This window comes from Desmodus rotundus, chromosome 2 (genome assembly GCF_022682495.2).
Source record: "Desmodus rotundus isolate HL8 chromosome 2, HLdesRot8A.1, whole genome shotgun sequence".
Classification (NCBI taxonomy): Eukaryota; Metazoa; Chordata; class Mammalia; order Chiroptera; family Phyllostomidae; genus Desmodus; species Desmodus rotundus.
The window spans coordinates 97803116-97817626 of NC_071388.1; the positions used below are offsets into that span (position 1 = coordinate 97803116).

General features: G+C 46.2%; 1 protein-coding gene across 1 annotated transcript in view; it reads right to left on the minus strand.

Moving 5' to 3' along the window:
• The window catches only part of FSTL1 (follistatin like 1), a 58600-nt gene extending 45014 nt beyond the window's left edge, over window positions 1-13586 (minus strand). The window contains exons 1-2 of the mRNA XM_053918414.2: window positions 13427-13586; window positions 13211-13267 (exon numbers count right to left, since the gene is read on the minus strand). Of these exons, the coding sequence (XP_053774389.1) occupies window positions 13211-13267 (57 nt within the window). The 5' untranslated portion in view covers window positions 13427-13586. The remainder of the gene's footprint in view (window positions 1-13210; window positions 13268-13426) is intronic.
• Window positions 13587-14511: the final 925 nt, after the last annotated feature.

Consider the following 14511-nt stretch of genomic DNA (forward strand, 5'->3'; position numbering starts at 1 on the left):
CTGAAAATAGGCTCAGTTAGCCTAAGGCTAACAGAGAGGCCAATGGGACGCGCTAACCATGGGATTTGAGAGGGAAAGCACACCTCTGATTTTTAGAATGATGTCAGGCACAATTTAGCATACTGGAATTACCTAGTGGGATTTGGAAACTGGATTGCAGTTGATACCAAGCATTTAAGCAGGACTAAAACATCTGCATGGCCTGTTTCCTTACTGAGTTCACCCCAGCAAGTCACTCAATTTTACCGATGAGGTCAAGGCCAAAGAGCGGTGCTCTCAGCTGTAACAAAAGCCCTGAACTGATTTAGAGAGAAGGGCATGGGGACCAGGGCAGCAACTTGATCAGTACCTGCTCAGGAAACCAGGGTCCTGGTCAGGGGCTGGGTAACGTGGTGAGAAGGCAGCAAGCGTTCCAGAAATTAAAATTAGGGTTCATGCAACATTCTTATTTTTAAAAAGATTTTATTTATTTATTTTTAGAGGGGAAGGGAGGAAGAGAGAGAAACATCAATGTGTGGTTGCCTCTCACGTGGCCCCCCCTGGGGAACCTGGCCTGCAACCCAGGCATGTGCCCTGTCTGGGAATCAAACTGGGGACCCTTTGGTTCACAGGCCAGCCTCAATCCACTGAGCCACGCCAGCCAGGGCTGTCTTCTTTAAAAAAAAAAATTCCTTGCTTAACCCCAAGTGGACCCAGCCTTCTTCACTATTTGCCCAGTGTTATGAGAAGCTAGTTTCTGAAGTAGAAAAGTCAAGTAATTCCTTTCCATAGAGCAAACAGCATTTGAATTTCCTGGGCATGAGGACTGTCCGGTGCCACAAGCTGTCTGTTTCCATTACACTCAGCACAAGCAGGAGGAAGTAAGGGACACAAAAATGCCTGCTGCTCTTACTCATTGTTTCCATTCCTGCACCAGCTTCTCTTCAAACTGCTCCTCCTTGGGCGGTCAATTAAGAGAAGGGCTAATCAAATGTCCTAACTCCATTATGTAGACTATTTTGATAATTCAACCTAAAATCTCTGCCTCCTTTCTTTATGGATAGGATTTCAGAGCTGGGTTTTAAAGCTCACCTACCCTAACCCTCATATTTTTCAAATGAGGGTCCAGTGACTTGTCCAAGTCCATGGAAGGCATGAGGCTCTTTACCTGGTTGGTGCTGTCTGTCCTGGGTGATTCACTCCAGCCCATCTCTAGCCAATCAGTGGAGGCCTGTTTGAAGCCAGATCATATCAGGAATGTCTGTTAACTCAGTCACAGCTTCAGGCAGCACTACTGGTATTTTCTCAACTCTGAAACTTTGCAGACAGTGGAATCCTGACAGTCTCATAAATTCACTCACCTGCTTCTTATATGTGCGGTCATGCCAGTCCCCCTGAGACAGTTTAAGGCTAAGAAAACCGGGGAAACGAGTGAGGAGAGGAACCCAAGTCAGAGCTGCAGAACTGTGCGGACTGTGCTGAGAAGGCAAAGTGCCAAGCAGACACTGTCTAGACGTTAACGGGCCTCTCCAGAGGGGCGTGCGGAGAGGAGGGTAGCAAGGCGGGAAAGCCTGCTGGCTTTTTGTTCAGCTTATGCAAACACATGACACGGCCTCTGACAGGCTCCAGGCTGGGAACTCTCGGTCTAAGACATTTCTTCTCTGGGGCTGGAATTCAGCTGTGGGCTGAGGGAAGCTGTGCTAATCCAGCAATCAGAGGGAAGCTAGGAATGCTCTTCTCAATTCCTGGGGAATCACAGTTTCGAAACTAGACTGAGTTGGGCAACAGCGCAAAGTAGCACACTAGTGGGTGAAAAAAAAAAGATATTTTTCAAATTTTCATTTGTATCACCTTAATGAATTCATGAGGAAAATCTGCAAAACATACAAAATTGGCTTTAGATGGAGGTCTGTAAAATTTTTTTTATAAGACTGAATGATGTCAATTTATAAAATGTACAGATGGAGAAAAGGCCACCCACCGTAGTCCAGAAAGCATCCTATTATCTGAGAGAAAAAGTTGGGTTTCGGAGCTTTGCACATCAGTTAGAAAAAAGGTACCCTTCCTCTGGGTGGGCACACAGCCCCACACCAGGGCACACAGCCTGGTAAGCAGAGAGCAGGACGGGGTCCACCTCATTTCCCCCTCAGCCAGTGCACTGGGGCAGCAGACGGTCGGAACAACCATACTCAGCTACTCAGAGGGAATTTTAGACGTGTCCCACGATTTGGTCTTATTCCACGTGGAACAGTTATGAATATATCTGAAGGACAAAGAAACTGCCTTCAAACATCACCCGAGCCACTGACCATTATGCCGCAAGTGCTGTCTTGGAACAACTACATCTCAATAGAGGTCAGAGAAGCAGCTGCGCCTGGACCAAGTCGAGACTCTGCCCATCTCTATGCGGCCAGAATGATCAGCCTTTAAGTGTCGATCCAGGCGCTTGGCTGATGTAATGTGAAAAGGCCTGTACACTTTTTCTTTTTTTCTTTGAGTCCCTGTTACCTAGAAGAAAAATGGTTTTGGTTTGTTTTCAAAGTCACTTTCAGAAAAAAGACACAGAGGGTCCAGAACACAGGGCATTTGCCTTGAGAGTTGAAGTCCTGGGTTTGTACCCCGGCTTTACTGTGTGTACTACTAGATAGCTGATTTTGAGTAACTAACCGAATGCTCTGAGCCATGGTTTCTTCGTTCATAGAACAAAGATTATAATAACTTCATTATCAGCCCTAGCTGGGTGCCTCGGTTGATTGGAGCATTGTCCTGTACATCAAAAGATTGCGGGTTCGATTCCCAGTCAGAGCCCGTATGGGAGGCAACTGAGGGATGTTTCCCTCTCACAGAGATGTATCTCTCTCCCTGTCCCCTTTCTTTCTCCCTAAAAATCAATAAACACGTCCTCAGATGAGGATTTAAAAAATAACTTGATTATCAGGCTGAGAATTAAATTAGATAAGGCTCTTTGCCTCTCCTCCAGCTTGTTGTCCAGCTAACTACCACTTTATCTTTCAGGGTTCAGCTTGTGCGGCACCCCCTCTTGGAGGACTTCCCAGATGCCCCCGTGCTGGGTTAGGTTCTCAGGCCTGTCCTCGCACGTACCACATGGGATCAGTCTAAGCCTGTGTCCCTGCGTGCCTCCCCCACCGGACTGCAAGTGCCTTTGGAACAGGGTCTTTGTTTTAGTCTCCAGCACTAACTCAGCGCCTGACTAACAGAGAATAATAGGTCTGTGATACTTTTTACTTTCCTTTCTTGAGTTATTTTAAAAAGTTGACTTTGTCTCAGATGGATGAAGCAAAATAATGCATCAAGACTTTGTATTTTCTCTCTGCATAAAATGTGAACCTGGTGTCTGGGATGTTTTGACAGCTCCTAACGCAGCCCACACTCTCCAGGATAACCTCTCTGTAATTGTGGAGGAGGAAGATGAGAAAGAAAAGGAGAGACAAGGAGGAGGAGGGGAAATACGGACAGTAAAGAGCCACAGCGGGGTTGACAGGGACGTGGCTCTGGGGCCCAGGAGTGGGCGGCCACACAAGGCTGCAGGTGGGGCTGGCTGCCAGACCGGCAGAGCCCAGACTCAAGGTCTGAGTGAGAAACACCTGAAGGATTGCCGTGGTTCCCAAAGGGACCAACCCAGCCTGTTCTAGGAGTACTTTCTTCCCTGTCTTTGGAGGAGGTTATTTATTTTTCAAACAATGAAAGCAAAAGGTTCCATTCCGCCTGATTATATTTTTCCAAACTCCAAATTTAGAATTTGTGGCCCAGTAACAGATGTACTATGGGTACTACAGCAAGAGTATATGAAAATGAGCACACCACAGAAAATCCAAGATACTTGTGGCCACCTCCATATTTTAAGGAGGGACATAAAAAAGAAAAACTTGGAAAAATTTCCAGGAGTTTGATTACCTCTCGTCTTTGCCTTTTCTCACTCTGCATCCCTTTCCAGCTCTCTCCCCTGCTGTCTCGGGCTTTAGGAGGAACCCAGGCCGACAGACACAGCCACCGCCTGTGCGAAGGTGCTCAGTGTGCTTCCCTCCTCTCCTGGCAGGGCTCTGGCTTCACAAGGAAACACTAACTAGAAGTTTGAAGACAAGATTGGCTCAGTAGAAGCAAGAGTTCTGATATGAATTCAGTGTCAAAGCGTCCACTGAAATAAATATCCTAGTTGCACTTTTAAAAGAAGGTGATCCTTAATCTCTGGGGAGAGTGAAAGAGGCGAGGGGAGTTCTGCGAGCCACAAGCACAGGCATGTGCACACACATGTGCACGCACCCCCCCCCCACCCCTATGGCTTTTGGAGCTCTTCCCATAAATAGCAGTGCTACAAGAATGATAGTAACAGGGAAGACTTACTGTACTCCTTGTGCCAAACCACTTTTCTAATTGCTTTACCTGGAATAAATAGCCTGTGCGATTCTCACGAGTAACCCACGGGGGAAGTACTCTGTAGAAAGCCCATTTTATAGATGAGGAAATAGGCTCAGAGAGGTTAGTTAACTTCCCCAAGGCCACAGGGCAATAAGGGCAGTGCTAGGACTTAAATTTGGGTAATCCCACTTCAAGGCCGGAGTGCCAAACTGGGATCAAGGATGTTTCATTAACAGAATAACAACCTGAGCCAGCACACAGGTTGGACATATACTGACAGTGCCAAGTAGACGCTTATGTGCGAACTGAGAATTCTCTTGTTGGAATCTTTAGAGTCAAGAACAAACACAAACAGTAACAAACAAACAAAACATTGTCAATACCCAGTACGAACTGGTGACAGGCACTCCGGCTCTTGCAGACGTTTGGTGTTGAGTAGGTGCCAGGCACAGAGGAAACCTTTTCCATTACTGAACTGGATAGGCAGGCAGCGACACAGCCATCATTCCCATTTGACGGAGGAGGAAAGGGAGCTCAGGGAGGTTAAGTAACTTGCAGAAGTTTTCACATCCAGATGACACCAGAATTCAAACTCACTCCACTAGCCCAGTGCCCTTGCTCTTACCTGAAGCTTCAGAGACATCAGGTGGCTTTAAAAAGGTAAGATCGGCAAGAAAGGAGTAGAGTAGGCCTCTAGGTCAAGGACTCTTTCATTATTTTATGATGTCCCTCTTAAAAATGAGAAGGTTCTGTAACAGGGTCCGTGTCAAAGATAAGAGTTGGAAACACCGAGATGTGAGAACGAGAGAATAGAAGAAAGGTACTCAGTGGAAGGCTGCAGTGACATGCAAATGGACCATCAGAGAGGAGCACCAGCCCCCATTTCAGAGGAAGTTCCAACCCAAAACACTGCCACCTACTGGACAGGCTGGGCAAGTGGTCAAGATGCACAAGCAGAAAAGGCCCCAGCAGCTCCACTGCAGCCTCTCAAATTCCATCCCACCGTTGTATTTCAGGATTTTCTGAGCCAGCAGCAGGAGGTGAGGAGGGGGGTAACTTCTGCAAAAGCCACGGATTTGGCCCCCAATGGCCAGGTCCACGCAAGTTGAACAGTAGCTACAGTGGTAGCAGCTCCTTCAGAACTGGGACCTGTATGGCGCACCCTTTAGTTCCACACTATTCGCTGCAGCAGCATTTGTGCAAAGTGACTAGCATTCATGCTGGCACTTCTGTAGGAGATTGATAAATTACGCTCATTTACTATGGTTGGAGGACAGAAGGAAAGACTGTTGGGGAAAAGACAAATTTTGTCTTAGACATGAGATTTTAAATCTTGAACACAACAAAAAGAGAAGACAATGAGGCATTTCCCTATATCAATTCAAGCCACTATTCTATGATACGCACCTATGTAAATCTGGGCCTGCAACATGTCATGGTTTTGCCATGTGTCACATGACTTGTTTTGCCAACAGCTTAGCTGGTCACAAATAGTATCCACAATTATTTAGGGGACATTTTACGGGTCATAAATTCAGACTGAATCCTGGTAATAGCTTACAGGTGATGGCTTCCAAATGAGCATATAAAAAGTCTGTGAAGCGATTACATGGAAATCCTCCAACCACAGCAAAAAATGCAGATTTATAGAAGATGTTTTGTACTACAACTACCCAAAGAGCCTTCTATTAGCAGGTTATTGCCAGACGCCTGCTGATGCAGAAGCTGTTACCCGTGACAGCAGCAGCTCTGCGAGCCTTAGCCAGTGACTGTTATCCCATCAGAACAGCCAAGAAAATTCTCATTATATTTTTGTTGATGGCTGACATTAGAGGGTTTACCTTACTTTAGGGTGTTCGAACTCACTTAAAGAACTTAGAAGCTTGCCCTGGCCGGTGCAGCTCAGTCGGTGGGAGCGTTGCCTGATAGACCAAGGGTCATGGGTGTGATTCCTGGGCAGGAAACATACCTAAATTGCAGGTTCAATCCTCGGTCAGGGCGGGTAGGAGAAAGCAACCAATCGACATTTCTCTCTCTCTCCCCCTACCTCTCTCTTTGAAAGCAATGAATTAATGTCCTCAGATGAGGACAAAAAAAAATCATAAAAAAAAATCATAAAAAAAAAAACAACAACTTGGAAGCTTAGGCCAGGAACAAAGTGCTGTTTTCTTAACATTTTCATCCATTTGCTCCCCTACTCCTGTCATGCAGTCCCAAAACTCTGCCTTCTAATCACCTTAATTTTGGCTAAAGATATACCAATATTTGTCAAATTGGATTGACTTTTCTAGCAGGAATGACAAATATCTGTGTACAGATGTAGATGTGAACAAAACCAACTCCATCTCTGTGTCTGAATTTCATTGCATTTTTAAGTTTCACGCTGTGACCTTTGACCACCCTCACCATCTTTAGCAGGCGTATTAAAGCTTCATAGTTGACGATTATCTGTGTTCCTTAAACTATAGCCATAAATATATGTCAATAACAGCCAAAATGGCATGACATCCAAGAAAAATATCAAACTAATAATATTGATTATAAGCAATCATCTATCACAAGACCACCAGGAGGTAGGGCCTCTGGAGTTACTGCCTTCTTTGTCCCTTTGTCTTGTCAATAATTAGTACCCAAGTTATCCTATAAAATAAATACTGTAACAAGATCTGTTAGTGGAGAATAACCTGCAGGCCGCCAGGTTACCTTTTCCCTCCAACCCAATCTTCTCGTAAGTAAATTACCCTGTAACAAATTCTGCCACATTCTAGGGTGCTGCCTGCTTTGTTCCCTGGTCTGGGGATACCTTCTTACTACCGTGGCTATCACAACTTGACCCCATTGTCAATCTTCTTTCTCACGTACAGACCAACTGCTAGCTAGTGGCTACACCACATTGCTGAGGATTTTCAAACCTTCCTCAGGCTGGTGAGGAAGAATTCTGTGACTGATTGACAGCACCGGTCATGGGCAGGGGTGAGGGTAGCAGAGATACGCGATATGCATGTCATGTTTGTGCTCTCCCTGCGAGCTGCTACTCTCACAGTGCTGAGAGGTACTTGTTTTGATTGCCTACAATGTCTAGTAGGCACATCGCCGACATCTGCTGACTGGTTTTAATAATTTCTCTGAGAGGAGGGATGAAGTGCTGGTTTATCTCTACTTGGTAAAATTATGGGTGATTTTGTTCTTTGCTCTAGTTTTTTCTATATTCTCTAAGCTTTTTATGAGCATATTTTATTTTCCTATTTCATCAGAAAATAACATATTAACTTTTTATTTAAATAAAACAGCACACGGTATTAGGAGGGTAAATTATTCTTGAAAAAGGACAGGGGTCACAAGAATCTTCATGATAGATTTCGATACTTTTAAAATACTTCTCTATAAATTTTTACATAGTTGTGAGAAGGCATTGGTGTAAGAGGTATTCTGATTTTTAAATGAAGTCATAATCATTTGCCAGAGCCTTAACATTTTTTGTAAACGTAACTTATAGTGGTACATATTGCTGTTAACTCTTAACTCTTCCATTGTTGTGTATGTAATAGGTTTTAAGTTCTTAACTATTATAAATAATATGGCAGGCATCTTATGTAGAATCCCTGTAGAAGTTATAATGAACAGGACAATGTGGTCAAATAGAATTATTTGAGTTTCTTTTTTGATTTAGTTTCTTAGTGTAAATTATATTGAGTTTTGGAAAATCCACCTGCAAAGCAGTAAAGTCAGCTCCCCCAAAGCTGATCCAAAGTTTGCTAAAATAGATTCACGTCAATAAAGGCTGTATTTAAATGTATTTGCTATATGTTTTGTGACTAACAAGAAAAACAATTTTGTCCTGCAAGCATTAAGTTCATATAAAAATGCTTACAGTAACATCCAAATTGCAAGTCTCATTATCAATAGGGTTAATTTACTTTTCATTAACTATTAAAGGTTTATAATTGTTAAAACATGAATTTAACAAATGTTACTAGGGCCAGGCATAAAGAGACTGGACTAATTAAGCCATAAAGATCCTTGAGTGATGAAATGTAACTGCAATCATATCTACTCCTCACTTTTTTCACTGTAACGATTTCCACACACCCTGAGTTCTTAGCCTCCTTTCTCACTCCCTCAGTCTTGGTTGGGTGGTGGCTACAGGGGTGCATCCATATATAAAAGTTCATTCAGCTATACATTAACGATCTGTGCACTGTACTAATGTAAAAACTGTAAAAATCCAGCGCAGCCTATGTTAATGTAAAAAAAGCAGTAATAATAATAATTGCAGAGATACTTGTTCACTATCTAGTTATACTATACATTGTAGCCGCCAGCTGCAAGCACCTGGCCCACCATTAGAATGTAAGCAACCTTCGGGCAGAATGATGCCTTATACTTCGTAGTTGACGATTATCTGTGTTCCTGCCCTGTGTCTGGGTAGGGTGTGCGCAGCCTGCAGAGGGAATACTGACTGATGGGCACCGTGGAGGGAAGGCTGGTGCTGTAATGACTCACCCCTGGAGAAAGAACCCTGCGTCAAAGTCACAGGTGTCAGAAGACAGCATTTCTTAGAGAAAAGTATGCATTTGACCTGCAGCACATTAGTCACCTGGCTTAGAAAATGAACCTATCTAGACATTTCTTCAACCCTATATAATATCTGGTGTCATTAAGCTAATACTACTTGTGGCTGCTAGAAATTTTATGTCCAGGTGTCCAGTCATTTAAAGAGGAGTAGGAAAAAGCCATGGTGACATTTCCACTTCTCCATGTGTGACCCTGGTATTTACAGCTCATCCTTTACCTTCCCCATTCTCCTGGAAACGCACGGCTTTCTGCCTCACTGACTTTATTTCCTTCTTTTGGACATTACATTCACTGCAGCCCATGCCTCCCGATCTTCACCTCACGGCTCCCCAACTAAATGCGCCAAGCCTTGGAACTGCCTCCTGCTTTCTGTCACCCAATCCAGAGTCTTCTATGAGAATTTCAACATGTCTCCCTTCTAAAGACATTTTCAATGGCCAGGGCCTCAATTTGCAGGGTGCTTGTCCATCTGTTTTGGCTATTCAGCAGAGTCCTTGCTATGTTTTAACATCCCAATTTCCAACAATGGTCTTTAAAATTATGCTAAGTAGTTTATTTGCCGAAGGATAAACAAAGACGTTATTTTAGTGGTTAATGTACAAGATGGATATTAAAACCCTGTTTTTGCTGCAGCTCCAAGAAGTCAGAGGATGTGGGTCAGACTCTAGGCCTGTCTGAATCCACCATTAGAATAATTCTAAAGAATATGGACAAGATCCCATGTCAGCCAATAAAACTCCTCATGGTTGATTAATTGTATGTTGATAACAGGGTATAAATGAGGTTAGGAAATCTGGCTTCACAGGGACAATGCCCTAATAATCTTCTTATCCGTCTGTGTAACTGTTATTGCTCTTGTTATTATAATCCTAAGTGATATGTTCACAGTTCACGGGTCAAGTGTTCCCTTATTGAAATGAATGTTCTGGCTTGTGAATCAGTCCCCAGTGCTTCCGTGACTTATGAAGAATTCATAGAGCTGGAATGCTGGGAATCAGAGTGCCAGCAAGGACAACCACCAAGGGAGAGTACATAGGCACGCACCAATGCTGTCTTTCAAAAGCAGGCAGTCGGGCCCACAGGGTCCCCTCCAGCCTGCTATGCTGGAGTGGACTTGGATGCATCTACTGAGACTCAAGGGCACATGCACTAGCGCCTGAATTCTCAGCCTTTCCCAACCTCTCAGTCAACAGCAGTAATTCCAGTAATTCCAGCTGGGAGCACGTGAGTGTGGGAGAGGAGCAGTCCTACAAAGCCCCCTCCCAACAGAATCTAGAAAAGGAGTAGCTGTGCGATGGGTAGTTGAAGCACTCCCCCTGATGCTGCCACCCCCATTCTTCACCCACACCAGATGCTAATGCATGCTCAATGAGAGATGTGCCACACGGCCAATACCCATTTCATGCAGATTTGAAAAGTGCATGGGTGTTGGCTCAGGTGAGTGGGGCAGAATGTTGATGGAGGCTACCTGAAGGAATACATTTTTTAAAAAAGTATATTTTATTGATCATGCTCTTAGAGTTGTCCCATTCTTTTCTTCCCTTTATCCCCCTCCGCCCTGTACTCCCCTCCCTCCAGCATTCCCCTCCCCCTCAGTTCATGGGTCATACACATAAGTTCTTTTGATAGAGAACGAAGACAAAGAGAACACAAGAAAGAGGAAGCAATCAAAAAAGCAATCTGGAGGTGCCAAAGTAAGTAAGAAACCATGGAAAACATTAAAAATATAACACTTTCCTTAATGAGACTTGTTACTGGATTCTTGAATCTAACCAAACAGGATTTTGAGACTGGCATCAATAATGACAACCACCTTTTCCCAAGCTTAGGGCTCCTCTGATTCTAGAGGACTACTATTCCAAACACTTGGCTTCTTCGAATAGGATGATTTGTCAGGTAATCACATTTTTAAAATATGCTGAATTGAGTACTTGTGTTTGTATTCAAACAAAAGGCACCAAGAAAACTGAGTTTATCTTCTAAACTTCATTTTTAAAAGGTTCGACAACATTTAAACAATCTGAGCCCTCAAGTTTACTAAAGTGGACTGTAAATATTATTTGGCTTTGTTATATGTTGTTAATAGATATCGAAGAAAAAATTTCTACTGCAAACACCATTAATTGCATGATTAAATGCTTAAAATAATACTCAAATTGCAGGAGTTAACTTACCTTTATATTGGTAAGTAAAGGTATATTAAAACATGTATTTAAAAACTGCTGAATGTTACTAAGGCCAGACACCAAGAGACTGGATTGGTTAAAAGGTAATTCTAGATCATACCTACTCTTCATTCCTCACATAACCTGAGTTCACAGCTTCCTTTGTGCATCAACTTCCTCAATTTTTGTATCTCAGCCCTTCTTGATTTTACCTTCTTCTTCATGGATTTTGCCTGGGAATTCTGTGAGAGTATACTCTGCTCTTCTACCTAGAGCAGGAAATTGCTGTTGGGGGAACTTCCTATGAGAACTAAGCTTTTCCCAGCAATGCCATGGGGGAAGGGAGTATAGTACAGGCTGCCTAGAATAGATCCTGGAGGTTGGGCCACACAATCTCCTCACACCTCCCATTAGCATTCCAGTTCCTGGAGCAATTTCACACACTAGCAGGCAATCCTGAACCTGCTGTAAAACCAACCAGGGATCCACCCTGCCCATCAAAGGGCTGCAGCTGCCTTTTGAGGACCACAGCAAGGGTGTTCCGTTGTAGGACTAAATCAACCAGTGAAGTGGTCTTCCCTCAGAATCAAACCCTGGAAAGCAATGCATTAGAAGCTGATCTGGAGTTCAAGATGGGTTCCAAAGGTGGAGGGAGAGGAGGAGCTGGGTTCAGATCCTTCTTCAGAACTAACTAGCTGTGTGACCTTGGGTGGGTGACCTAATTTCCCAAAACTTGTTTCTTCCTCTGTGAAATGAGGATAACAAAATGGACCTTACAAGGTTGGAGAAGCTTTCAAAGAAATAATGCAGGCTGCCCCGTGTCTGCTATACCAGAAGTACACAGCAGTTACCAGTTCAAACCCTACCCCCACCACCTAGCAGAGTAGAGCACCGCATAAATTATGTCACCCCCATGACTCAGTTTCCTCATCATTAAAACCGAGTGTTATTACAACACAAAGTATATATCCAATAAATATTAGCTACTTTTTTTATTTCCTTGTAAAAACAGACTGTGTTTCCAGCTCAACCAATGCTGTAATGGTGAATTAAATGAGTTCAATATAATGTGTATTTTTTTATTCGTGAAGACCTTGCACACTTTTACGATTTTTCTGGGCCGAGTCAAGCAGCAGTGCTAAGGGTGGGGCTGAACTGTAATACGAAGAAAAAATTTCAGAGAGGGAGAATAATCACCCACCAGGGAACTATTTCTTTTGTAATGCACATTCCATTTCTTCTCCCTCATGCTTTTTAATTCCTTCCACATTTCCTGCCATAATTATCAAATGTTTGGTTTCTGACCTCACTTTTCTGGAGACTAGAGCCCAGGGAATTTAGAATTGTTTATTTTCTGTCCATAAACCTTTGAGTTAATGGAAGGGCTTGTGAGTGAAGAGTTTGTTGGTTTGTTTGTAGTGTCTCAGGAAGGTCACTGGAGTTGAAAAAGAAACATCACCAAAAAAGTGCTGAAATACTTTGACTGCAAAAGCCGAGCCCGCCGAGGGCTGAGCAATGGATGGCTCATACTTGCGCAAACGCTAGTTTAAGAGAAAATTTGAGAATTTGGAAGCCGTTATATGGTCCTGACAATAACACAAAATCCGAATGCACTTTACCAAGGAAGAAAAAAAAATCAGGGATTTATAATCTTACTTTATAAAAGAAAAAAATTATTTCGCCCTAAGAGAAGAATCTCTTAGGATTTGGGGGTGGGGGGGTCGGGTGTTACTTTTTCTTTTCCTCCCCGAGGAGACAGACTAGGAAGGAAAAGTCCCAACTCTTCCCACTTTCCTCTCTGGCGCCGTTCAGAGCTCGGCTGCGCCCGAGTCGCCGCCTCGGTCCCACAGGGCCCAGCTCGTCCTCTCTCCCCCGCCCCGTTCTCCCTCCATGTTAGCCGCGGTGGGGCTCCCGCTCACTGCTCAAACTTCTTTTCCTGATTTTTGAGGTTTAAGTTTCCTAAGTGGCAGCCCCGCTCCGAGCGCCGCCCTCCCCACGTTCCGAAACTCCCAGTCCCACCCGCCGAGAGCATCCCCGGGACGCGCCGCCGCCCGCCCGCGCGCAGACCGCGGGGCCCCGGAGCCCGAGGTCGGACCTCCCCGGCCGCTCCCTACCTCCGCGCGGACCCAGGCCACCGCCACCACAGCGAGCGCGAGCCAGCGTGTCCACATCTGCGGAAGAGACAAGAGCGAGGCTGAAGGCACCGGGCCCCGCGCCGACCCCGGAAACTTCCCGGGGTCCCGCAGGCTCGCCCCCTCCGCGCAGCCCCTCGGCTTCCCCGCGGGGCCCAGCCCCCGCGCTCCGCTCCGCTCCGCGCGCCGGGCTCTCACCTTCGTCCTGTCCCGGTTCTCGGAGGGCGCGGAGCTGGGCGGCCGCAGCAAGCTATGTGGGAGCTTCGCCGATCGCCAGTCTCGAAGGAAATCCGACCTGGGCTCGCGGCCCCGTAAGACCCCTCCTTCCCCGGCCGCCTGCCCCCCAGCTCCTCCCCGTTCTCCTCCCCCTTCTGCAGCAGCGGCCCCCGCGGCTGCCGGCTCCGCTCCCTCCTCCCGCCGCCGGCTCCCGGGAGCCCGCGTGCGTCCTGGCGCCGCCCGAACTCCGCTCCTCGCCCGGCCCCTAGGACTCGGAGGCTCAGGCAGAGAAGGGGTGTCCCGGGGGGCCACTGCAACAAAAGCTGAGAGTGCGTGGGGGGCGGGGGGAGCCGAAACCACACCCCCGGGAGGGGCCCCGGCTTGCTGCAGCTGGGGCGGGCTGCGGCGGTGCCGAGCTCGGGCGGTGCTGCTAGGGTACCCCGTCCCCTCGTGGGGCGGGAGCCTGGAGGGAAAGGCGCCCTGCAGCCTCGGGAGCCCCAGCCGACCCCCACGAGTGAGAGAGCTGGAGACGCCCAGGGGCACTCACAGTCTGGGGGGTCACTGCAGCCAGGACTCGAGGAAGTGGGCGAGGGGCCCGGAAGGCTGCTTTGGGTTCAACTGTACATTTCCTGGGGGAGAGTTGGCGGCAGCCCTGCTCTGCTGGAAATACCCTGACTGGAGCGTTTGCTTGCAGCCTCACCCCGTCCATCCTTTCCTCCGGTCCAGAAGCTGTACCCCCTCCTGTCTTCCGCCCACCCGTCACCTGTGTCCCTGCTCCTATTCCTGTCACCCCAGCTACCCTCCATGTTCATGCTTTCCATCTCCCTCCGCCTCTTCCCATCGGCTTTCAAATGTGTGCTGCCTCTTTGTATCGATTCTCCAAACTTCCAACTGTGGCCTCTTTCTTACCTTCCTCCAGTGTCTCTGGTGCTGAGAAAAAAAAAATCCACTTGGCACTTTAGATTTGATATGCCCGAGGCTGAGCCCCACTTCCCACCAGCTCCCAGGCCTGCTCCTCTGCATCTTTATGAGGAGTGCCCCGAAAACGGTTCTCCACTTCCCAGACC